This window comes from Patella vulgata, chromosome 1 (assembly GCF_932274485.2).
Source record: "Patella vulgata chromosome 1, xgPatVulg1.2, whole genome shotgun sequence".
NCBI classification, from domain to species: Eukaryota; Metazoa; Mollusca; class Gastropoda; family Patellidae; genus Patella; species Patella vulgata.
Window position 1 is genome coordinate 16064142 of NC_065879.2, and position 27916 is coordinate 16092057.

Sequence of the window (27916 nt, forward strand, 5' to 3'; positions counted from 1 at the left end):
TGGTAATTGAGTGGGGATTTGGCTTGCGAGCCCATTCTCTGCAACACATTACTTTGGTCCATGGTTCACGTAGACGAGAGGTCGGAGTGGCCCACTCTGCTCAATCGGCTTTGGTCGTTTTAGCTCTGCATAATGTACAATCTTAATTCCAATGCTTTGTTGTATTTTTCACCCAGCAAATATACCTTTGTATGTTCTACAGAGTGACGGTTGGGGTCAATCGGGTTGGAGTAGTTTTTTACTTTCTGGCTTGAGTATACCCCCCGTCGCGCCCTGAGGCCGCGAACCTCGTAGGCAGGAAAGTAACCTGGGGGACGATGAGGGGTGAATCAAAAAACTAATATTCATGGATTCCCCAACCCCACCATCACCCCAATCATAGAAAGAATTAATGAACAGAAGCGTCCTAATACAGCGGATTTTTCTAATTGATTTCATAATACAAAACATATCAAAGGCATGACCGAGATTCCACTTAATTGCGAGTTCCTCTACAGACCTTTCAAAACTTTCATAACCAACGGCATTGCTGGCTTGGCCGGTGAGCCGAGGGCTATTAAAAAACTCAATCATAAACTCTCATGATAGAATGTGCTAAGGAACAGCATGCCACCATGCTGCTTAAATCAGCACTCTTAGAAGACATTCCTATTAAGGTGTCGCCGCATAAGTCGTTAAATTCAATAGAGGAGTTATTCGCTGTCGGGATCTTGAAGGCAGCAGTGGGGATCAAATGGTTGAATACCTTTCCTCCTAAGGCGGGACTTAAAAGTGTTAGCGTATGCCGGGGAGATAAGGTGATTGCTACAAGAACCTATATCCTAACTTTAAATCGTCCCGACGAAATACCAAAGATTCTCAAGGCAGGGTATCTTAACATATACCTGTTGATTCGTATATTTCTAACACCCTTCGCTGTTATAAATGCCAAATATTTGGATACAGCAAAACCGTCTGTAGAGGTAAATACACCTGCTCTCGCTGTGGTCATGATAGACACGAGAGCGCTACTTGTCGGGCGGATTTTTGTTGTATGAATTCCATGGGTAAGCACGTTGCTTACTTACGCGAATTTCCAATTTTGCAGGAGAAACGACCCTAACAGGTGATGTCTGAACGAAAGATGTCATATTTCGATGCTCGTAAGCAAGTATACTACACTATTTACCATTACACCACAAGGACAAAACTTACGCAAGTACAGTTAAAGTTTCTAGTAAAACTATTTCTATTCAGACAGACAGACCTGTCCATATAAAGAAGAAATGCCAAAAATCATATCAGATCAAGGGTTATCGAGCTCCTCTCTGACGCGAGAGAGCTCGTTCAAACTATTAATAATTTGCATCAGGAGGGGTCATCTTCCTTGCCGTAACCTGAAGGAGTTTAACACTTCAGCCCAAAATGGCAAGGGGTCGCATACCTCGCCTTCAGCTGAAGCTATCGCTCTTGATTCTAGTTCTGCTTAATCAGGTTCGCAGCTGAAGGGTATCTAACCCTCTCGGGACCAAATTTTCTCCTCCGGGAAAAAAAGAGGAGGTTAGCAAAATTTAAAGAGAGAGTGAAAAGGGGTTCACAAATCCCTATCCCTGTCTATAAAAAATATGTTGTTGATCAAATGGAACGTATTGCCGTAGTGGATTTCCAATTGTTAATTCAAAAGTAGAACTCTTTAGTTTTTGAGAGATTCTGACAATAATTTGTCTTTCAGACATTTTGTTGGTTACCACCAGCACTCATTTAATGATAGTAGAGCTCATGGAGGTGTTTCTATTATTCTTAATGGAGATATCCCTCGGAGTCGAGTCACGCTCAACTCGCCTTTACAGACTGTTGCAGTTATAGTGACTCTTCATATTCCTATAACACTCTGCTCTATTTATCTTCCTCCAAGTTTACATCTGAACCCCAAAGATCTTGACGACCTTGTTGCTCAACTTACCCTCCCGTATATAATTACGGGAGATTCCAATGGTCACCATTCCCTTTGGGGTAGTCCAGATGATAACAGAGGTAAACAAATAGCGGGCTTCATTAACCTTAATAATTTGTGTTTATTCAATTGTGACTCGCCTACTTATCTACATCCTGTCACAGCTTCTTTTTCTTCCGTCGATGTCACCATTTGCTCTCCGTCAGATCCTGTGTCAGGATTTTACATGGAGTGAAATTAATTTTATGTTGGTTCCATCATCTCAAATGTTGTAAATCGCCAACGGTAAATCCAGAATATGAGCCATTAGTTAAATTATTCTTAGCTAGCTTTAATTCTTTAAATTTTTGTTGTTCCCACTTTATTTGGGTATAATTCCCTTTTAAGTGGGTAGAAATCGTATATACATGTATACTCTTCAAAACAAGTAGGGGATATTGAAATGCAAATACCTATGCAGGTTGTGATATGATAAATAATCATGGACACTTGACAGGCTTTGAGAGTATGTTAACAGATGAAGAACTTATCGCCCCAACAGAACCACTGAGCTGCATGTGCAACGCGCAATAGCGCCATCGACGTGGGTGGGGTGGGGGGTAATTGTCAAATTTGACACTTCAAGGAAGGGTTGATGAAAACTGCCGCTTGCTGGTTTATCCTATCCGTGTTTGCTTTCCAATCGGTTCTTGCATAAGATTTACTGTTTAGCGTATCTTTGCTTTAGTGTGTTACGTTTAATTTGATCGGGAGACGTGTTCGTCGACGTCAACGTCAACCGGCAACACTGCAAGAATTGGCCTTGGCACTGCAAAAGGAGTGGGTCAGATTGCCCCAAATCGAGATTGGACGGTTGATTAGGAGCATGCTACGACAAATTGCTAAATTTTTGAGGATTGGTGGAGCAATTGCTCATTATTAAGATAAAAATCAAAAACGTCCATTTTCACTTTTGACAGTGTATCTCTTTGAGGGTGAAATGGGGCCGTCAGATAAGCCGTCCATATGAACTGTTTATGTTCCTGTTTAGGCAATTGGACTGTTATTAACATACACTGGTTACCTCTAATAAAAACAGCGGTGCATTTCCGCAGTTTTGTATTCTTTTCTGAATATCCCCTACATTTTTGGAAGAGTATATATACGTACAAAAGTTTAAGTTGTCTTCCCTCACAGCTGCGGAATGTAATGATGACTTTCCGAGACCCGTGTGGATATTTTCCGGTTTCAATTCCATTCGTGTACTTTAAAGTAAAAGCTTTAAACTAGGCATGAATAATTCAGTGAACAGCGAATTTGGTGTTAAAAAGTAAAGACGTGTGGGAACTGGGGGGGGGGGGGGATTTCCCTTTGATATAAGCGCGGGAATATGAGTCACGTGATATCAACACGGTTGACCCAGTGAAAATAAAATGGAATTAGCTATCGTTATGTATATGTGTTTTTAGGCAAGTCCTTTATTTTATACATACAAAATAACAATTGCTTCATAAATGAACATTCACTTGCATTTCGATGTAATTTACCGTGAATATGGGTCTTGGGAACTTAAAATGCAGTTTTGCTTTACCGTGACTAATGACGCCATAACACGGAAAAATACGAGATATCTTTTCAACAATATTTCCCGGTATATATCATTTTCAAGTGCTCGGCGCACTTAACATGTTTCGATTTTATTGATTATAATAGCATTGGAAAGGCAATGAAATGAACTTCAATCGATCGGTTATGGAATTTTGACAATTTGTCTCATAAAAAGTGAGCGTGAATTCTTTATTCAACTTACAAAAAATACATAGTATTTTGAAAAGCCAACATCCGATAACCGACCGATCGAAAGTTCGTTCAGTTATCTTTCTAATGGTATCAAAATGAAAAAAAAAATTATAATAATAACTGCCGCCAAGCACTTGAAGTGGGGTACCCCCGTTTCAAAGCGTGGCAAAAATTTTTACCATAACGTCAAAACAAGCAAAATTTATGTTTTTCAACTTACGTTTATGAAATCAATAAGAAAAACAGGCACACAAAAATTATATCAAACAAATGAATAGGGTGTCAGGTTTCAAAATCTTAAAAAAGATTAAATTGGGACTGCGTGACGTTAAGTTTAAAAAAGGTTAAAAATCGCGAAAAAAACGACAGAAGTTAAAATGTTAAGTAATATGTAACAATTCGCGATGCTCCACTAGTTCTTGGGATTGAAATAAAACTCGGATGTGCTTTAGTGGAAAATGCCCGCCATAGCACACTGCATAGCACACTGTATGGAGGGTTGTCTCAGTCTGTATTGTCGGTTGCTCAACATGTGGAGTTGGCGAACATATTCTAACCATTACCAGATCGGTTAACTTTCGATTTAAATGATGACCTCTTCCTTTCTAGTCCTTCGTGAAAATATTTGCTATTAAACTGCTAGCAACATTGTTTGTTCGGGCTATGTTGTGTGGAACACTTTTATAACTTGAATTATCTGTTAAGTAAATTAAAGATTACTTCCGTACTCTCTTTACAGTTCATGGAGATTGGACTGAGTATGAATTATCTGCTACTGGTGATTGTTCAACATCATGTGGTGAAGGTGAAAAGATTCTGACCTATACTAGATCATGTACGAACCCACGTCCTATGCATGGTGGAAATGACTGTGTTGGGGATACCGAAACTACTGATACCGAAACCTGCAATGACAATCCATGCCCAGGTAAAACTTGTGGGTCATTATCCGTGATAGTATACCTTAAGGTCGTTAGTCCATTATGGAGAAACAGACAGGCGGAGAGACAGACAGACAGACGAAGAGGGAGACAGCGCAAGAGGGGGAGAGGCAGAAAGAAAGTGGCTAGTATGCAGGAAAGTGCATGTTGAACGGGCATACATGTAAACATTATTCAGAAAATGGTCGAAGTATTGTGGCACTGATACGTTCAACCCCATGCCACACATATATTTTGACACAGATGCCCCTCCATATTTCATATGTTCAGTAGTCATACAGTCATAATGCGATGATTAAAGAATAGATTTTGTTTTTACTTCACTTTTGAATTTTCAATATTCCTTCAAATCTGTATGTAGTCGAATTGAGCAATTTCCTTTTTATTTTGTATATTTTCAACAATGTGAATATCAAATCAAGGCCTAAGAGTAAAGGCCTTACGTTTGTCGGTAGTTTCAATTTGTTTAATGGCCAACAAATACATAATGCTTGAGGTGTTATTTTACCCTAAAAACAAACCATTGAAATTATAATAAATAGTATGACAACTTTTATGTTAAATAATTTAATAAATGGCTTTGCGACAATTCGGTGTCCGTATCGACATGACTGGCCTAATTAATTTTATGTTGGTTCCATCATCTCAAACTCAAACAAAATGTTGTAAATCGCCAACGGTAAATCCAGAATTAAGCCATTAGTTAAATTATTCTTAGCTAGCGTTAATTATTTTGTTGTTCCAACTTTATTTGGTATAATCCCATTTTAAGTGGATAGAAATCGTATATATTATCCGTTTAAAAGTTTAAGTTGTCTTCCCTCACAGCTGCGGAATGTAATGATGACTTTCCGAGACCCGTGTGGATATTTTCCGGTTTCAATTCCATTCTTGTGCAAAGTAAATGCTTTAAACTAGGCATGAATAATTCAGTGAACAGCGAATTTCTTATTCCAGAACACTGAAATACAAGTCAATGTTAAGGAATCTTTCAATTGTTGAAAAATATTTGGTGTGAAAACGTAAAGACGTGTGGGAGCTGGGAGGAAATTTCCGTTCGATATAACCGTGGGAATATGAGTCAGTGAAAATAAAATGGAATTAGCTATTGTTATTATAGGCAAGTCCTTTATACATACAACATAACAATTGCTTCATAAATGAACATTCACTTGCATTTCGACGTAATTTACCGTGAATAAGGGTCTTGGGAACTTAAAATGCAGTTTTTCTTTACCGTGACTAATGACGTCATAACACGGAAAAATACGAGATATCTTTTCAACAATATTTCCCGGTATATACCATTTTCAAGTGCTCGGCGCACTTAACATGTTTCGATTTTATTGATTATAATAGCATTGGAAAGGCAATGAAATGAACTTCAATCGATCGGTTATGGAATTTTGACAATTTGTCTCATAAAAAGTGAGCGTGAATTCTTTATTCAACTTACAAAAAATACATAGTATTTTGAAAAGCCAACATCCGATAACCGACCGATCGAAAGTTCGTTCAGTTATCTTTCTAATGGTATCAAAATGAAAAAAAAAATTATAATAATAACTGCCGCCAGGCACTTGAAGTGGGGTACCCCCGTTTCAAAGCGTGGCAAAATTTTTTACCATAACGTCAAAACAAGCAAAATTGATGTTTTTCAACTTACGTTTATGAAATCAATAAGAAAAACAGGTACACAAAAATTATATCAAACAAATGAATAGGGTGTCAGGTTTCAAAATCTTAAAAAAGATTAAATTGGGACTGCGTGACGTTAAGTTTAAAAAAGGTTAAAAATCGCGAAAAAAACGACAGAAGTTAAAATGTTAAGTAATATGTAACAATTCGCGATGCTCCACTAGTTCTTGGGATTGAAATAAAACTCGGATGTGCTTTAGTGGAAAATGCCCGCCATAGCACACTGCATAACACACTGTATGGAGGGTTGTCCCAGTCTGTATTGTCGGTTGCTCAACATGTGGAGTTGGCGAACATATTCTAACCATTACCAGATCGGTTAACTTTCGATTTAAATGATGACCTCTTCCTTTCTAGTCCTTCGTGAAAATATTTGCTATTAAACTGCTAGCAACATTGTTTGTTCGGGCTATGTTGTGTGGAACACTTTTATAACTTGAATTATCTGTTAAGTAAATTAAAGATTACTTCCGTACTCTCTTTACAGTTCATGGAGATTGGACTGAGTATGAATTATCTGCTACTGGTGATTGTTCAACATCATGTGGAGGAGGTGAAAAGATTCTGACCTATACTAGATCATGTACGAACCCACGTCCTATGCATGGTGGAAATGACTGTGTTGGGGATACCGAAACTACTGATACCGAAACCTGCAATGACAATCCATGCCCAGGTAAAACTTGTGGGTCATTATCCGTGATAGTATACCTTAATGTCGTTAGTCCATTATGGAGAAACAGACAGGCGGAGAGACAGACAGACGAAGAGGGAGACAGCGCAAGAGGGGGAGAGGCAGAAAGAAAGTGGCTGGTATGCAGGAAAGTGCATGTTGAACGGGCATACATGTAAACATTATTCAGAAAATGGTCGAAGTATTGTGGCACTGATACGTTCAACCCCATGCCACACATATATTTTGACACAGATGCCCCTCCATATTTCATATGTTCAGTAGTCATACAGTCATAATGCGATGATTAAAGAATAGATTTTGTTTTTACTTCACTTTTGAATTTTCAATATTCCTTCAAATCTGTATGTAGTCGAATTGAGCAATTTCCTTTTTATTTTGTATATTTTCAACAATGTGAATATCAAATCAAGGCCTAATAGTAAAGGCCTTACGTTTGTCGGTAGTTTCAATTTGTTTAATGGCCAACAAATACATAATGCTTGAGGTGTTATTTTACCCTAAAAACAAACCATTGAAATTATAATAAATAGTATGACAACTTTTATGTTAAATCATTTAATAAACGGCTTTGCGACAATTCGGTGTCCGTATCGACATGACTGGCCTAATTAATTTTATGTTGGTTCCATCATCTCAAACTCAAACGAAATGTTGTAAATCGCCAACGGTAAATCCAGAATTAAGCCATTAGTTAAATTATTCTTAGCTAGCGTTAATTATTTTGTTGTTCCAACTTTATTTGGTATAATCCCATTTTAAGTGGATAGAAATCGTATATATTATCCGTTTAAAAGTTTAAGTTGTCTTCCCTCACAGCTGCGGAATGTAATGATGACTTTCCGAGACCCGTGTGGATATTTTCCGGTTTCAATTCCATTCTTGTGCAAAGTAAATGCTTTAAACTAGGCATGAATAATTCAGTGAACAGCGAATTTCTTATTCCAGAACACTGAACTACAAGTCAATGTTAAGGAATCTTTCAATTGTTGAAAAATATTTGGTGTAAAGACGTGTGGGAGCTGGGAGGAAATTTCCGTTCGATATAACCGTGGGAATATGAGTCAGTGAAAATAAAATGGAATTAGCTATTGTTATTATAGGCAAGTCCTTTATACATACAACATAACAATTGCTTCATAAATGAACATTCACTTGCATTTCGACGTAATTTACCGTGAATAAGGGTCTTGGGAACTTAAAATGCAGTTTTTCTTTACCGTGACTAATGACGTCATAACACGGAAAAATACGAGACATCTTTTCAAAAATATTTCCCGGTATATACCATTTTCAAGTGCTCGGCGCACTTAACATGTTTCGATTTTATTGATTATAATAGCATTGGAAAGGCAATGAAATGAACTTCAAGCGATCGGTTATGGAATTTTGACAATTTGTCTCATAAAAAGTGAGCGTGAATTCTTTATTCAACTTACAAAAAATACATAGTATTTTGAAAAGCCAACATCCGATAACCGACCGATCGAAAGTTCGTTCAGTTATTTTTCTAATGGTATCAAAATGAAAAAAAAAATTATAATAATAACTGCCGCCGAGCACTTGAAGTGGGGTACCCCCGTTTCAAAGCGTGGCAAAATTTTTTACCATAACGTCAAAACAAGCAAAATTGATGTTTTTCAACTTACGTTTATGAAATCAATAAGAAAAACAGGCACACAAAAATTATATCAAACAAATGAATAGGGTGTCAGGTTTCAAAATCTTAAAAAAGATTAAATTGGGACTGCGTGACGTTAAGTTTAAAAAAGGTTAAAAATCGCGAAAAAAAACGACAGAAGTTAAAATGTTAAGTAATATGTAACAATTCGCGATGCTCCACTAGTTCTTGGGATTGAAATAAAACTCGGATGTGCTTTAGTGGAAAATGCCCGCCATAGCACACTGCATAGCACACTGTATGGAGGGTTGTCCCAGTCTGTATTGTCGGTTGCTCAACATGTGGAGTTGGCGAACATATTCTAACCATTACCAGATCGGTTAACTTTCGATTTAAATGATGACCTCTTCCTTTCTAGTCCTTCGTGAAAATATTTGCTATTAAACTGCTAGCAACATTGTTTGTTCGGGCTATGTTGTGTGGAACACTTTTATAACTTGAATTATCTGTTAAGTAAATTAAAGATTACTCCCGTACTCTCTTTACAGTTCATGGAGATTGGACTGAGTATGAATTATCTGCTACTGGTGATTGTTCAACATCATGTGGAGGAGGTGAAAAGATTCTGACCTATACTAGATCATGTACGAACCCACGTCCTATGCATGGTGGAAATGACTGTGTTGGGGATACCGAAACTACTGATACCGAAACCTGCAATGACAATCCATGCCCAGGTAAAACTTGTGGGTCATTATCCGTGATAGTATACCTTAATGTCGTTAGTCCATTATGGAGAAACAGACAGGCGGAGAGACAGACAGACAGACGAAGAGGGAGACAGCGCAAGAGGGGGAGAGGCAGAAAGAAAGTGGCTGGTATGCAGGAAAGTGCATGTTGAACGGGCATACATGTAAACATTATTCAGAAAATGGTCGAAGTATTGTGGCACTGATACGTTCAACCCCATGCCACACATATATTTTGACACAGATGCCCCTCCATATTTCATATGTTCAGTAGTCATACAGTCATAATGCGATGATTAAAGAATAGATTTTGTTTTTACTTCACTTTTGAATTTTCAATATTCCTTCAAATCTGTATGTAGTCGAATTGAGCAATTTCCTTTTTATTTTGTATATTTTCAACAATGTGAATATCAAATCAAGGCCTAAGAGTAAAGGCCTTACGTTTGTCGGTAGTTTCAATTTGTTTAATGGCCAACAAATACATAATGCTTGAGGTGTTATTTTACCCTAAAAACAAACCATTGAAATTATAATAAATAGTATGACAACTTTTATGTTAAATCATTTAATAAACGGCTTTGCGACAATTCGGTGTCCGTATCGACATGACTGGCCTAATTAATTTTATGTTGGTTCCATCATCTCAAACTCAAACGAAATGTTGTAAATCGCCAACGGTAAATCCAGAATTAAGCCATTAGTTAAATTATTCTTAGCTAGCGTTAATTATTTTGTTGTTCCAACTTTATTTGGTATAATCCCATTTTAAGTGGATAGAAATCGTATATATTATCCGTTTAAAAGTTTAAGTTGTCTTCCCTCACAGCTGCGGAATGTAATGATGCCTTTCCGAGACCCGTGTGGATATTTTCCGGTTTCAATTCCATTCTTGTGCAAAGTAAATGCTTTAAACTAGGCATGAATAATTCAGTGAACAGCGAATTTCTTATTCCAGAACACTGAAATACAAGTCAATGTTAAGGAATCTTTCAATTGTTGAAATATATTTGGTGTGAAAACGTAAAGACGTGTGGGAGCTGGGAGGAAATGTCCGTTCGATATAACCGTGGGAATATGAGTCAGTGAAAATAAAATGGAATTAGCTATTGTTATTATAGGCAAGTCCTTTATACATACAACATAACAATTGCTTCATAAATGAACATTCACTTGCATTTCGACGTAATTTACCGTGAATAAGGGTCTTGGGAACTTAAAATGCAGTTTTTCTTTACCGTGACTAATGACGTCATAACACGGAAAAATACGAGATATCTTTTCAACAATATTTCCCGGTATATACCATTTTCAAGTGCTCGGCGCACTTAACATGTTTCGATTTTATTGATTATAATAGCATTGGAAAGGCAATGAAATGAACTTCAATCGATCGGTTATGGAATTTTGACAATTTGTCTCATAAAAAGTGAGCGTGAATTCTTTATTCAACTTACAAAAAATACATAGTATTTTGAAAAGCCAACATCCGATAACCGACCGATCGAAAGTTCGTTCAGTTATCTTTCTAATGGTATCAAAATGAAAAAAAAAATTATAATAATAACTGCCGCCGAGCACTTGAAGTGGGGTACCCCCGTTTCAAAGCGTGGCAAATTTTTTTACCATAACGTCAAAACAAGCAAAATTGATGTTTTTCAACTTACGTTTATGAAATCAATAAGAAAAACAGGTACACAAAAATTATATCAAACAAATGAATAGGGTGTCAGGTTTCAAAATCTTAAAAAAGATTAAATTGGGACTGCGTGACGTTAAGTTTAAAAAAGGTTAAAAATCGCGAAAAAAACGACAGAAGTTAAAATGTTAAGTAATATGTAACAATTCGCGATGCTCCACTAGTTCTTGGGATTGAAATAAAACTCGGATGTGCTTTAGTGGAAAATGCCCGCCATAGCACACTGCATAGCACACTGTATGGAGGGTTGTCCCAGTCTGTATTGTCGGTTGCTCAACATGTGGAGTTGGCGAACATATTCTAACCATTACCAGATCGGTTAACTTTCGATTTAAATGATGACCTCTTCCTTTCTAGTCCTTCGTGAAAATATTTGCTATTAAACTGCTAGCAACATTGTTTGTTCGGGCTATGTTGTGTGGAACACTTTTATAACTTGAATTATCTGTTAAGTAAATTAAAGATTACTTCCGTACTCTCTTTACAGTTCATGGAGATTGGACTGAGTATGAATTATCTGCTACTGGTGATTGTTCAACATCATGTGGAGGAGGTGAAAAGATTCTGACCTATACTAGATCATGTACGAACCCACGTCCTATGCATGGTGGAAATGACTGTGTTGGGGATACCGAAACTACTGATACCGAAACCTGCAATGACAATCCATGCCCAGGTAAAACTTGTGGGTCATTATCCGTGATAGTATACCTTAAGGTCGTTAGTCCATTATGGAGAAACAGACAGGCGGAGAGACAGACAGACAGACGAAGAGGGAGACAGCGCAAGAGGGGGAGAGGCAGAAAGAAAGTGGCTAGTATGCAGGAAAGTGCATGTTGAACGGGCATACATGTAAACATTATTCAGAAAATGGTCGAAGTATTGTGGCACTGATACGTTCAACCCCATGCCACACATATATTTTGACACAGATGCCCCTCCATATTTCATATGTTCAGTAGTCATACAGTCATAATGCGATGATTAAAGAATAGATTTTGTTTTTACTTCACTTTTGAATTTTCAATATTCCTTCAAATCTGTATGTAGTCGAATTGAGCAATTTCCTTTTTATTTTGTATATTTTCAACAATGTGAATATCAAATCAAGGCCTAATAGTAAAGGCCTTACGTTTGTCGGTAGTTTCAATTTGTTTAATGGCCAACAAATACATAATGCTTGAGGTGTTATTTTACCCTAAAAACAAACCATTGAAATTATAATAAATAGTATGACAACTTTTATGTTAAATCATTTAATAAACGGCTTTGCGACAATTCGGTGTCCGTATCGACATGACTGGCCTAATTAATTTTATGTTGGTTCCATCATCTCAAACTCAAACGAAATGTTGTAAATCGCCAACGGTAAATCCAGAATTAAGCCATTAGTTAAATTATTCTTAGCTAGCGTTAATTATTTTGTTGTTCCAACTTTATTTGGTATAATCCCATTTTAAGTGGATAGAAATCGTATATATTATCCGTTTAAAAGTTTAAGTTGTCTTCCCTCACAGCTGCGGAATGTAATGATGACTTTCCGAGACCCGTGTGGATATTTTCCGGTTTCAATTCCATTCTTGTGCAAAGTAAATGCTTTAAACTAGGCATGAATAATTCAGTGAACAGCGAATTTCTTATTCCAGAACACTGAAATACAAGTCAATGTTAAGGAATCTTTCAATTGTTGAAAAATATTTGGTGTAAAGACGTGTGGGAGCTGGGAGGAAATTTCCGTTCGATATAACCGTGGGAATATGAGTCAGTGAAAATAAAATGGAATAAGCTATTGTTATTATAGGCAAGTCCTTTATACATACAACATAACAATTGCTTCATAAATGAACATTCACTTGCATTTCGACGTAATTTACCGTGAATAAGGGTCTTGGGAACTTAAAATGCAGTTTTTCTTTACCGTGACTAATGACGTCATAACACGGAAAAATACGAGACATCTTTTCAAAAATATTTCCCGGTATATACCATTTTCAAGTGCTCGGCGCACTTAACATGTTTCGATTTTATTGATTATAATAGCATTGGAAAGGCAATGAAATGAACTTCAAGCGATCGGTTATGGAATTTTGACAATTTGTCTCATAAAAAGTGAGCGTGAATTCTTTATTCAACTTACAAAAAATACATAGTATTTTGAAAAGCCAACATCCGATAACCGACCGATCGAAAGTTCGTTCAGTTATTTTTCTAATGGTATCAAAATGAAAAAAAAAATTATAATAATAACTGCCGCCGAGCACTTGAAGTGGGGTACCCCCGTTTCAAAGCGTGGCAAAATTTTTTACCATAACGTCAAAACAAGCAAAATTGATGTTTTTCAACTTACGTTTATGAAATCAATAAGAAAAACAGGCACACAAAAATTATATCAAACAAATGAATAGGGTGTCAGGTTTCAAAATCTTAAAAAAGATTAAATTGGGACTGCGTGACGTTAAGTTTAAAAAAGGTTAAAAATCGCGAAAAAAAACGACAGAAGTTAAAATGTTAAGTAATATGTAACAATTCGCGATGCTCCACTAGTTCTTGGGATTGAAATAAAACTCGGATGTGCTTTAGTGGAAAATGCCCGCCATAGCACACTGCATAGCACACTGTATGGAGGGTTGTCCCAGTCTGTATTGTCGGTTGCTCAACATGTGGAGTTGGCGAACATATTCTAACCATTACCAGATCGGTTAACTTTCGATTTAAATGATGACCTCTTCCTTTCTAGTCCTTCGTGAAAATATTTGCTATTAAACTGCTAGCAACATTGTTTGTTCGGGCTATGTTGTGTGGAACACTTTTATAACTTGAATTATCTGTTAAGTAAATTAAAGATTACTCCCGTACTCTCTTTACAGTTCATGGAGATTGGACTGAGTATGAATTATCTGCTACTGGTGATTGTTCAACATCATGTGGAGGAGGTGAAAAGATTCTGACCTATACTAGATCATGTACGAACCCACGTCCTATGCATGGTGGAAATGACTGTGTTGGGGATACCGAAACTACTGATACCGAAACCTGCAATGACAATCCATGCCCAGGTAAAACTTGTGGGTCATTATCCGTGATAGTATACCTTAATGTCGTTAGTCCATTATGGAGAAACAGACAGGCGGAGAGACAGACAGACAGACGAAGAGGGAGACAGCGCAAGAGGGGGAGAGGCAGAAAGAAAGTGGCTGGTATGCAGGAAAGTGCATGTTGAACAAGCATACATGTAAACATTATTCAGAAAATGGTCGAAGTATTGTGGCACTGATACGTTCAACCCCATGCCACACATATATTTTGACACAGATGCCCCTCCATATTTCATATGTTCAGTAGTCATACAGTCATAATGCGATGATTAAAGAATAGATTTTGTTTTTACTTCACTTTTGAATTTTCAATATTCCTTCAAATCTGTATGTAGTCGAATTGAGCAATTTCCTTTTTATTTTGTATATTTTCAACAATGTGAATATCAAATCAAGGCCTAAGGGTAAAGGCCTTACGTTTGTCGGTAGTTTCAATTTGTTTAATGGCCAACAAATACATAATGCTTGAGGTGTTATTTTACCCTAAAAACAAACCATTGAAATTATAATAAATATTATGACAACTTTTATGTTAAATCATTTAATAAACGGCTTTGCGACAATTCGGTGTCCGTATCGACATGACTGGCCTAATTAATTTTATGTTGGTTCCATCATCTCAAACTCAAACGAAATGTTGTAAATCGCCAACGGTAAATCCAGAATTAAGCCATTAGTTAAATTATTCTTAGCTAGCGTTAATTATTTTGTTGTTCCAACTTTATTTGGTATAATCCCATTTTAAGTGGATAGAAATCGTATATATTATCCGTTTAAAAGTTTAAGTTGTCTTCCCTCACAGCTGCGGAATGTAATGATGCCTTTCCGAGACCCGTGTGGATATTTTCCGGTTTCAATTCCATTCTTGTGCAAAGTAAATGCTTTAAACTAGGCATGAATAATTCAGTGAACAGCGAATTTCTTATTCCAGAACACTGAAATACAAGTCAATGTTAAGGAATCTTTCAATTGTTGAAATATATTTGGTGTGAAAACGTAAAGACGTGTGGGAGCTGGGAGGAAATGTCCGTTCGATATAACCGTGGGAATATGAGTCAGTGAAAATAAAATGGAATTAGCTATTGTTATTATAGGCAAGTCCTTTATACATACAACATAACAATTGCTTCATAAATGAACATTCACTTGCATTTCGACGTAATTTACCGTGAATAAGGGTCTTGGGAACTTAAAATGCAGTTTTTCTTATTTTCAAGTGCTCGGCGCACTTAACATGTTTCGATTTTATTGATTATAATATCCTTGGAAAGGCAATTAAATGAACTTCATTCGATCGGTTATGAATTTTGACAATTTGTCTCATAAAAAGTGAGCGTGAATTCTTTATTCAACTTACAAAAAATACATAGTATTTTGAAAAGCCAACATCCGATAACCGACCGATCGAAAGTTCGTTCAGTTATCTTTCTAATGGTATCAAAATGAAAAAAAAAATTATAATAATAACTGCCGCCGAGCACTTGAAGTGGGGTACCCCCGTTTCAAAGCGTGGCAAATTTTTTTACCATAACGTCAAAACAAGCAAAATTGATGTTTTTCAACTTACGTTTATGAAATCAATAAGAAAAACAGGTACACAAAAATTATATCAAACAAATGAATAGGGTGTCAGGTTTCAAAATCTTAAAAAAGATTAAATTGGGACTGCGTGACGTTAAGTTTAAAAAAGGTTAAAAATCGCGAAAAAAACGACAGAAGTTAAAATGTTAAGTAATATGTAACAATTCGCGATGCTCCACTAGTTCTTGGGATTGAAATAAAACTCGGATGTGCTTTAGTGGAAAATGCCCGCCATAGCACACTGCATAGCACACTGTATGGAGGGTTGTCCCAGTCTGTATTGTCGGTTGCTCAACATGTGGAGTTGGCGAACATATTCTAACCATTACCAGATCGGTTAACTTTCGATTTAAATGATGACCTCTTCCTTTCTAGTCCTTCGTGAAAATATTTGCTATTAAACTGCTAGCAACATTGTTTGTTCGGGCTATGTTGTGTGGAACACTTTTATAACTTGAATTATCTGTTAAGTAAATTAAAGATTACTTCCGTACTCTCTTTACAGTTCATGGAGATTGGACTGAGTATGAATTATCTGCTACTGGTGATTGTTCAACATCATGTGGAGGAGGTGAAAAGATTCTGACCTATACTAGATCATGTACGAACCCACGTCCTATGCATGGTGGAAATGACTGTGTTGGGGATACCGAAACTACTGATACCGAAACCTGCAATGACAATCCATGCCCAGGTAAAACTTGTGGGTCATTATCCGTGATAGTATACCTTAAGGTCGTTAGTCCATTATGGAGAAACAGACAGGCGGAGAGACAGACAGACAGACGAAGAGGGAGACAGCGCAAGAGAGGGAGAGGCAGAAAGAAAGTGGCTAGTATGCAGGAAAGTGCATGTTGAACGGGCATACATGTAAACATTATTCAGAAAATGGTCGAAGTATTGTGGCACTGATACGTTCAACCCCATGCCACACATATATTTTGACACAGATGCCCCTCCATATTTCATATGTTCAGTAGTCATACAGTCATAATGCGATGATTAAAGAATAGATTTTGTTTTTACTTCACTTTTGAATTTTCAATATTCCTTCAAATCTGTATGTAGTCGAATTGAGCAATGTCCTTTTTATTTTGTATATTTTCAACAATGTGAATATCAAATCAAGGCCTAAGAGTAAAGGCCTTACGTTTGTCGGTAGTTTCAATTTGTTTAATGGCCAACAAATACATAATGCTTGAGGTGTTATTTTACCCTAAAAACAAACCATTGAAATTATAATAAATAGTATGACAACTTTTATGTTAAATCATTTAATAAACGGCTTTGCGACAATTCGGTGTCCGTATCGACATGACTGGCCTAATTAATTTTATGTTGGTTCCATCATCTCAAACTCAAACGAAATGTTGTAAATCGCCAACGGTAAATCCAGAATTAAGCCATTAGTTAAATTATTCTTAGCTAGCGTTAATTATTTTGTTGTTCCAACTTTATTTGGTATAATCCCATTTTAAGTGGATAGAAATCGTATATATTATCCGTTTAAAAGTTTAAGTTGTCTTCCCTCACAGCTGCGGAATGTAATGATGACTTTCCGAGACCCGTGTGGATATTTTCCGGTTTCAATTCCATTCTTGTGCAAAGTAAATGCTTTAAACTAGGCATGAATAATTCAGTGAACAGCGAATTTCTTATTCCAGAACACTGAAATACAAGTCAATGTTAAGGAATCTTTCAATTGTTGAAATATATTTGGTGTGAAAACGTAAAGACGTGTGGGAGCTGGGAGGAAATGTCCGTTCGATATAACCGTGGGAACATGAGTCAGTGAAAATAAAATGGAATTAGCTATTGTTATTATAGGCAAGTCCTTTATACATACAACATAACAATTGCTTCATAAATGAACATTCACTTGCATTTCGACGTAATTTACCGTGAATAAGGGTCTTGGGAACTTAAAATGCAGTTTTTCTTTACCGTGACTAATGACGTCATAACACGGAAAAATACGAGATATCTTTTCAACAATATTTCCCGGTATATACCATTTTCAAGTGCTCGGCGCACTTAACATGTTTCGATTTTATTGATTATAATAGCATTGGAAAGGCAATGAAATGAACTTCAATCGATCGGTTATGGAATTTTGACAATTTGTCTCATAAAAAGTGAGCGTGAATTCTTTATTCAACTAATGACGTCATAACACGGAAAAATACGAGACATCTTTTCAAAAATATTTCCCGGTATATACCATTTTCAAGTGCTCGGCGCACTTAACATGTTTCGATTTTATTGATTATAATAGCATTGGAAAGGCAATGAAATGAACTTCAAGCGATCGGTTATGGAATTTTGACAATTTGTCTCATAAAAAGTGAGCGTGAATTCTTTATTCAACTTACAAAAAATACATAGTATTTTGAAAAGCCAACATCCGATAACCGACCGATCGAAAGTTCGTTCAGTTATTTTTCTAATGGTATCAAAATGAAAAAAAAAATTATAATAATAACTGCCGCCGAGCACTTGAAGTGGGGTACCCCCGTTTCAAAGCGTGGCAAAATTTTTTACCATAACGTCAAAACAAGCAAAATTGATGTTTTTCAACTTACGTTTATGAAATCAATAAGAAAAACAGGCACACAAAAATTATATCAGGTTTCAAAATCTTAAAAAAGATTAAATTGGGACTGCGTGACGTTAAGTTTAAAAAAGGTTAAAAATCGCGAAAAAAAACGACAGAAGTTAAAATGTTAAGTAATATGTAACAATTCGCGATGCTCCACTAGTTCTTGGGATTGAAATAAAACTCGGATGTGCTTTAGTGGAAAATGCCCGCCATAGCACACTGCATAGCACACTGTATGGAGGGTTGTCCCAGTCTGTATTGTCGGTTGCTCAACATGTGGAGTTGGCGAACATATTCTAACCATTACCAGATCGGTTAACTTTCGATTTAAATGATGACCTCTTCCTTTCTAGTCCTTCGTGAAAATATTTGCTATTGTTCGGGCTATGTTGTGTGGAACACTTTTATAACTTGAATTATCTGTTAAGTAAATTAAAGATTACTTCCGTACTCTCTTTACAGTTCATGGAGATTGGACTGAGTATGAATTATCTGCTACTGGTGATTGTTCAACATCATGTGGAGGAGGTGAAAAGATTCTGACCTATACTAGATCATGTACGAACCCACGTCCTATGCATTGTGGAAATGACTGTGTTGGGGATACCGAAACTACTGATACCGAAACCTGCAATGACAATCCATGCCCAGGTAAAACTTGTGGGTCATTATCCGTGATAGTATACCTTAAGGTCGTTAGTCCATTATGGAGAAACAGACAGGCGGAGAGAAAGACAGACGAAGAGGGAGACAGCGCAAGAGGGGGAGAGGCAGAAAGAAAGTGGCTAGTATGCAGGAAAGTGCATGTTGAACGGGCATACATGTAAACATTATTCAGAAAATGGTCGAAGTATTGTGGCACTGATACGTTCAACCCCATGCCACACATATATTTTGACACAGATGCCCTTCCATATTTCATATGTTCAGTAGTCATACAGTCATAATGCGATGATTAAAGAATAGATTTTGTTTTTACTTCACTTTTGAATTTTCATTATTCCTTCAAATCTGTATGTAGTCGAATTGAGCAATTTCCTTTTTATTTTGTATATTTTCAACAATGTGAATATCAAATCAAGGCCTAAGAGTAAAGGCCTTACGTTTGTCGGTAGTTTCAATTTGTTTAATGGCCAACAAATACATAATGCTTGAGGTGTTATTTTACCCTAAAAGCAAACCATTGAAATTATAATAAATAGTATGACAACTTTTATGCTAAATCATTTAATAAACGGCTTTGCGACAATTCGGTGTCCGTATCGACATGACTGGCCTAATTAATTTTATGTTGGTTCCATCATCTCAAACTCAAACGAAATGTTGTAAATCGCCAACGGTAAATCCAGAATATAAGCCATTAGTTAAATTATTCTTAGCTAGCGTTAATTCTTTTGTTGTTCCAACTTTATTTGGTATAATCCCATTTTAAGTGGATAGAAATCGTATATATTATCCGTTTAAAAGTTTAAGTTGTCTTCCCTCACAGCTGCGGAATGTCATGATGACTTTCCGAGACCCGTGTGGATATTTTCCGGTTTCAATTCCATTCTTGTGCAAAGTAAATGCTTTAAACTAGGCATGAATAATTCAGTGAACAGCGAATTTCTTATTCCAGAACACTGAAATACAAGTCAATGTTACGGAATCTTTCAATTGTTGAAAAATATTTGGTGTGAAAACGTAAAGACGTGTGGGAGCTGGGAGAAAATTTCCGTTCGATATAACAGCGGGAATATGAGTCAGTGAAAATAAAATGGAATTAGCTATTGTTATTATAGGCAAGTCCTTTATACATACAACATAATAAAATGAAATTAGCTATTGTTATGTATTTATAGGCAAGTCCTTTATACATACAACATAACAATTGCTTCATAAATGAACATTCACTTGCATTTCGACGTAATTTACCGTGAATATGGGTCTTGGGAACTTAAAATGCAGTTTTTCTTTACCGTGACTAATGACGTCATAACACGGAAAAATACGAGATATTTTTTCAACAATATTTCCCGGTATATACCATTTTCAAGTGCTCGGCGTCAGCACTTAACATGTTTCGATTTTATTGATTATAGTAGCATTGGAAAGGCAATGAAATGAACTTTCGATCGATCGGTTATGGAATTTTGACAATTTGTCTCATAAAAAGTGAGCGTGAATTCTTTATTCAACTTACAAAAAATACATGGTATTTTGAAAAGCCAACATCCGATAACCGACCGATCGAAAGTTCATTCAGTTATCTTTCTAATGGTATCAAAATGAAAAAAAAAATAATAATAACTGGCGCCGAGCACTTGATGTGGGGTACCGCCGTTTCAAAGCGTGGCAATTTTTTTTACCATAACGTCAAAACAAGCAAAATTGATGTTTTTCAACTTACGTTTATGAAATCAATAAGAAAAACAGGTACACAAAAATTATATCAAACAAATGAATAGGGTGTCAGGTTTCAAAATCTGTTTTAAATATTAAAAAAGATTAAATTGGGACTGTGTGACGTTAAAGGAGCTAAATCGCTAACATTTGGGACCTAGAAATTGACAATAGTGGGTCGCAACGCATATAATACTGTAATATGAATGTATATAAACTGATTTACATTCAATGGTTTCCATTTTTACTCCAATTTCAAATCAGTTATGTTCAGCGCAGTAAGCCAGCAGTCTCAAGCGAGTGCAAATTTCTAGCGTCTGGTTATTCCAGTCTACATAAGCCGTTTGATTTGGTGCAATGTGTCTAGCCTCGTCCCTCGAGTATCTTGATACATCTGGTGCTGAAGCGCATTATGGTACATGATTCGTGTACCAATGGTAAAATGTTTATTTTGTCTTAAAGGCTCAATACCACTCTTGTTGTAACTGAATAATATGTCCTAATTTTATTCTGGTCAACAAATTGTACTATTTTAGAATATTTCAATTAATTGATGATACAAATTTGATCTTAACACACCTTATTTAAATTTTTTTAAAAATTCAACATAATGGTTTGAAACGTCTAACGTAAACCATTTCAAATAAAACTTCGATTTAAAAATATTTCCGAACCCTCTGGACAAGTAAAATAGGATGTAATTTACACAACAGGTAGGACATTTAAACATCTAGTACTTAGATAGAGATATTATTTATTTTCTGGAGCTTTCAAGCCAGCAAGAGTGTTATTGTCCCTTTAAATATTGGATATCAAAAGCCCATCTTTTTCTGGTAAGATCACAACATGAATGTTGATTTAATTTGACAAATAAATCGTGTTTTCAATGTTGAGGATTTTGGATGATATTGAGTTAGAGACTTAGCACCTTTAAGTTTAAAAAAGGTTAAAAAAAACCGGGAAAAAACGACTTTCTTCCAACGCGAGCAATGGAGCTGTGACACCCAATATATATAAACATAGTTTACTGAGTGTTATTCATTGATCGCAGTATACAGTTCTACCCAGACCCAGTATAGTGTCACACTTATCCCTGAATGTATATGTGGTTTCATAGAGAGTTTTGAATTTGTATTCAATTGTCTCACGAAAATTGTCGTAAAACTGTTCACTGTCTATAGGATTAGCTAACGTTTCTCAATGTTCTTTCCATGCGGCACATATTTCAGATGATTCGTGTAGGATTTTATCGCCGTCTTTTCTTTCTGAAATCCTACTATTACACCTTCTCACAGATTTTGCCCCGTTAATAAATGTCCCTATGTTGGCTTCGCATTAAAAATCTTTTACAGAAGTTAAAATGTTAAGTAATATGTAACAATTCGCGATGCTCCACTATTTCTTGGAATTGAAATACAACTCGGATGTACTTAGCGGAAAATGTCCGCCATAGCACAGTCTTCAATATCTCATATGGTACAGGAAAATAGAACGTTTAATCGCATTTACCTTTATTAAGCTTTCATATTACATATGAAAGCTTATTGTTTCTGTTAAGATTATTATTGTTATTTTTTTTTTGTGTTTTGTCCACAAATCGGATTTCTCAGAATCTAACCATAGGATCGTTCTGAAACTTTTACCTATCCCCCCAAAAATGGGTGGTGGCTGTTGATTAAATATATTTTCAAAACGTTTTACGTATCCGAAATCACCGAATTTTACGAAGGAATGCATTTGACCTACAATGCTGTAACTTTGTGACTATTTGACCTATTTTACTAATTCTTTTTTCTTTGAGTATCTTGAAACATTTACTTCAAATCTGCAGTTTCGGATTTTGGCATTTCGAAAATTCGTCGCTGTCATTTCGAACCGGAAGTTATTACCAATTTGACAACTTCTTTAATAGTTGTGCGATTTTCGTGAAATTTAAAATGTTAGTAGATCTTGCCAATGCGACTTCAATGATGTCCTTGGAAATTTTCTAAATTATCTCCCCTTGGTGAAATTAAGGATCAAAGTTTTCAGAAAAATCGTCGAAATATAGGTCAGAATGACCTAAAAAAAAAATTCGATACTAGACAAGTAATTACTGATTAGTACACAAAATATGGAGTTTGTCGATCGAACCGGAAGTGCCACCATCTTTAAACGTGAAAAATCAAAAAGGCTTTTTTGCTATTTTACTTACAGACTCGGGCGTCATATTTTCGGAATCCTGGAAGGAATACCTAAAAATCTATCGGATCAGAATTTTGATTTCGGTCACGTGATGGTCACCATTTTGAATTGAAAATGAAAAATAGAAGCAATTTGAAGGGCCGGGACTTTGGAACACAAGAACTCTCCTTCTAATTAAGCTAGAATGTTCAAACTTGGTGTAGGCGTTCACTAGGTCAATGTCATGATTGAGTTCAAAGATGAGCATTTTTTGCCTAGGGTAAGCAGAGATAAGCAAGCTGATTTGTTGATTCTTTAGGGCACGATGACATTGGTTATAATGAATGGAGGGCGATGAAACTCTTGTCAATCGAGAGGCTAATAGCTGGCCTGTTGTGTGAAATCATTGTATCATTTTTTGAAAATGTCCGGGGTAGCCGAAAAAAGGAGATCGAAATCCAAAAAGTCGTATTTTTACGATTTGGGGCATTTTTAGAGGTCGTGTAAAGTAAAATAAAGCATGCATATACATATATTATTGATATTAAATATATCATATAAAAAACTAAACAATGAATCAGCTGTCATTGACAGATTTTATATTATAAGCATGGTCAGTGGAAGGTCAGCGTATTGTCTAACTTGAACTCACTGACTCCGTAACATTATTGTGGGTATGGTATAAGCTGAATTTGATGAGATGCACATATCTCGTATGACTATTTGGTACTTACAGTGTTAGACTTTGTCGTAACGTTACGGTCTCCATTCATCAAATCGTCGTTGGGACTATAATACGATTTTGAATCAAGTTATTTATCACTGAGGGACTCAAAATTAGGTTTGATGTAGCTCTGCTCATTTACAGTGGCGAATTTAACGGGCTCATGGGTTCCAGCTCCCTCCTCTAGAAATTTCACAGCACCCGCATGGATTGTGGCTAATTTTGTGGCAGAATTTTATTTTTCTGGGGGAGGTACTTCTAAATGGCTCCGACACAAGTGCCTGAAATGCCATGAAATCACGTTTTCGGCCTCCAATTAAAATTTCTTAGCGGGAGAACCCCCTGACCCGACCCCCTTGCGGGGCTTCACGGTCGGTATCAGCCCCCCTCCCCACCACCATGGTTAATCCGGCGTTGATGTTCCCTCTTGTGCAGCTGCAAAAGAATGTACAAGTTCATTGCCTCATTGTCAAAGATCCCACTTTTCTACCCCAGTTCGGGTAATGAGGTCGAGCGTATATTGTATAGGGGATATTAAACAAGCAAACAGTATGGCTGATGTCTCCCGCCAAAACCCCAAAGTAAAAGATGACACATTAATTAATCGCACTTTCATATTTTTTTCAAAAGTATCGAGCAATCAAACTATACTGTAAATTGCATCACTCTCTGTCAGATAGAAATCAAGGTTATCTTGTCCCAAAGCATCGACCAATGAAATTGCCAAGCTGTAGCTCAAAATGTTCAGTCAAGACCTGATAAACATCTACACCAAGTTTAAACATTCTAGCTCAATTAAAAGCTGGGTTGTTATGTTCCAGTACTTCATTATAACCAAAGTTATCATACCCCAAAGCATCAACCAATTCAAAGTCCCGGCCAATCAAGTTGCTTTGCTTATCCTGACTAAGAGAATGCTCATTGTCGAACTTGGTCAAGGTAATATGGTCAAGGTACTAATGTAATGAAACTATACACAAAGTTTCATCAAATTGCTTATCTCTGCTTACCCATTTTAATAGTCCCCTGCCAATCGAAAAGCCCCCCGACTCACCCACTCCACTCCCGTGTAATACATTAGGTTATAATTGTGTTACAAACGTATCACAAGGAGCATTTGAATATTCTCTCTGAGGCATCTGATACCACTTGTCATTGAGGTGTTCACACAGCCAACTCATTTTTGTTTGTTTGTGTTATCTTTATTCAGTATAAATCAACTAATACAAATGAAAAAAAGTACTTGGTTTAATGAGATTATCTTTTGAGAGTTGGTCATACAGGTATCACTAATCATAATTGCTCTTAACTTCAAATATATACACGATTATGTGTATTCTAAATATCAAATAAAACAATGATGATTTCTTTACAATAGCAGTACAACAAATTTATTCGCAATATTTTCCTTTGATCAGTTGATCAAAAACCTGATTATATTTACAATATATTCTAGGTCTTTGCTCTTTATTCCATTGGTTCAAAATATGATAAAAGAGGCTTATCAAAAAGTTTATATCATGTAGTCTTATATAACAAATAGAACAATGACATACAGGATGTTTCAAATCATAATCTATTTGCATTATTTATTTCAATAATTTGACCTGTGATATTCATGTATAAAGCAAAATAGTAAACATTGAATTTCATTCACTTTTATGTATAATATAGTATTAAACCGGTTAATTATTGTATACAACATTTATTTAATTTCATAGCAACATTTTATACTATTGTATTCATTGTAGTTTTTTGTCATTATTAGCCCAGTCCGTGCATAGCATTATGATGTGAAATCCCATTTCATTTCAATTATAATAGTCTTCATCTAGAAACAATATTACTATTTATATTGGTATGTTACTACCAAGATATAACAATAAAATTAGCAAAAGTATGTATAAATTAATAAAGTTCTCTTTAGTATCTTTCATGAATAGTCAATTGTTCAATACCATTATTTCTCTTCACCTCATGCAAATAAATTGAAATGGGATTTAATGTTCAACTGTTTTACTTCACAACTTACATAAATCATTTGGTGATAAAGAAACATACATTTCTAGTATTTTTTTAACATAGTGTACTATACTATGCATCATTATATAGAAGACATATGAATGAATAAACAAAAATATGGCAAAATGAACAACATGAGAATGATTGTAGAAGTATAAGAACAAAGCAATTGTTTAATATTAAAAATATTTGATTTTCTTCTATTTTAAAGTTACATCCTTTACATTTGTATTTATACATTGTATGCAAAACATAATTAGAGAGAAATGGGTTTAACGTCCACTCAACACAAACAAGGTCATTTCGGGACTAACATATGGTTTAATTTTATTTCAATAATTTGCTTGCGCGTAGGGGTCTTTAGCAGTGGGGGGAAACCAGAGTACCCGGAGAAAATCAGGAGTATGGACAGGTGACCCTACTCCTTGCCACGTACAACCAGGGATTCGAGACCACGCCAGTTGACTTAATGGCAGGCCGTATGATACAGCATGCACACACTAACCATTCGGCCATCCAACCCAATACAACAAGGATGAACAAATATTAGCATGTTTTAATGTTCATTATTAAAATAGAATACAAACAATGTAAGAATAATTATAATATCATGTATCAAACCAAAACAAATAATTCAATTTCAATAACTATTGAGAGCTGGCTGAAAAATTCTAAACCCATCTGTGAAAGAACTGTATAGAATTGTATAAAGTCCATTGTTTCCATTTATTTTTCTATGTAGTCACTTTTGAAGTGTACACTCTCACTCTTTAGTTAATGATGTTGCATGGCCTTGATGTCTGCCAGGAAGAAATTATCTTCAGTTACCCTTAAAAAATTGATCACAGCTGACATGACGTAATCATAGAGGGAAAATGATATCACCCATTTATGAACAGAAGTATTGTTTGAATAGAACACCTTTATAATACTTCTATTGATAGTCTGGCTGTTTTTAAGGTAGTCAATCAGCAGAATAGTTTAGGAATCATAAACGAGTGAACCCATCACCTGTCCAGTCGAAAGAACTGACCTGGCTTGATTGGGGACTTGCGAGTCTGGATGCTTCCATTGTTTTTTTATTGAATTTTGCATTCTGGTTGAAACTGATGAATCCAGGTCTCCTCTATGTTTAAAAATCTGGCTAAATTTTTTTTAGGAAATATTGAAAACAGCAAAGATTGTCACTGGATGTCACTGGATCAAGTACCTCCTGCAACCACTTCTTTAGTGCAGAAAAGGAAGGGCCATTGTCTCCTATAGTGGAGACCGTATCCACATATTTCAATGTTTGGGTTAGGACTTTCAGTTGCAGATACTTGATGACTGCCATATAGATAGTTCTGTCCATTTTTGGTGATTTCAATGGGTAGGTTCACAAGATTGTCTGGTACAAATACAATAATAACACTTCAGCTGCAGGTCTTATGTCTATGATTCATTCAATGATTCTACTTGTGGTGGTAAAAGCCAATTAAATCTCTCCTCTTCAGATCTAGAACTTTTCAGCCAGCTGTTGTATTATAGTGTATCCACACAAAGAAAAATTAATGCAGAGAAAAATCATTATTACATAATAAATATATAAAATGACAATAAATGATGTGGTATTCATATTTCAATCAGAAGACGGAGAAAAATGGGGCTTAAGTCCACTCGACAGAAACTAGGTATTTTGGCATTAACACATGGTCCAATTTTATTTCAATAATTTGCTTGTGCGTATGGGTCATTAGCAATGGAAGGAAACTGGAGTTCGCAGAGAAAACCCTCGAAGGATGAACGTGCTACCCTACTCCTTGCCACGTACAACTGGGGATTTGAAACCACACCAGTTCACTAAATGGCAGACCTTATGATACAGCGCGCACATACTAACCATTCACCCCCCCCCCTTATTTCAAACAACAAAATTAAATGTATTGATACAAATATATATCTATGGATACAAATATATCTGTACAAATGTATATAGATAGAATAATCGTATAGATAAAGAAAAATTAAAATCCCCGGCTACAATCCAACCAGGGAATAGCGGGAGTGTAGACGATCTGGGACCTAGCTCTCCAAACAAATTACGCTCCTGAAGCAAAAAGAAAGAGTAAATCGGTGCTGCCTGTTGTGTGTATTATATGTAAAAAACGTGACAGATTTGTCACTGTTGGAGAAAATAGGAAGAAGGGTGTATTAACACAGACTCAGACCCAAACAGGCTCAGGTAGGCCTAATGTTA

General features: G+C 36.0%; 1 protein-coding gene across 1 annotated transcript in view; it reads left to right on the top strand.

Annotated features, from left to right (window-relative positions):
* LOC126828632 (hemicentin-1) overlaps positions 1-27916 on the top strand; it is a 280950-nt gene that overhangs the window by 32567 nt on the left and 220467 nt on the right. The window contains exons 3-9 of the mRNA XM_056098282.1: positions 4452-4640; positions 6839-7027; positions 9215-9403; positions 11602-11790; positions 13982-14170; positions 16296-16484; positions 18852-19040. Of these exons, the coding sequence (XP_055954257.1) occupies positions 4452-4640; positions 6839-7027; positions 9215-9403; positions 11602-11790; positions 13982-14170; positions 16296-16484; positions 18852-19040 (1323 nt within the window). The remainder of the gene's footprint in view (positions 1-4451; positions 4641-6838; positions 7028-9214; positions 9404-11601; positions 11791-13981; positions 14171-16295; positions 16485-18851; positions 19041-27916) is intronic.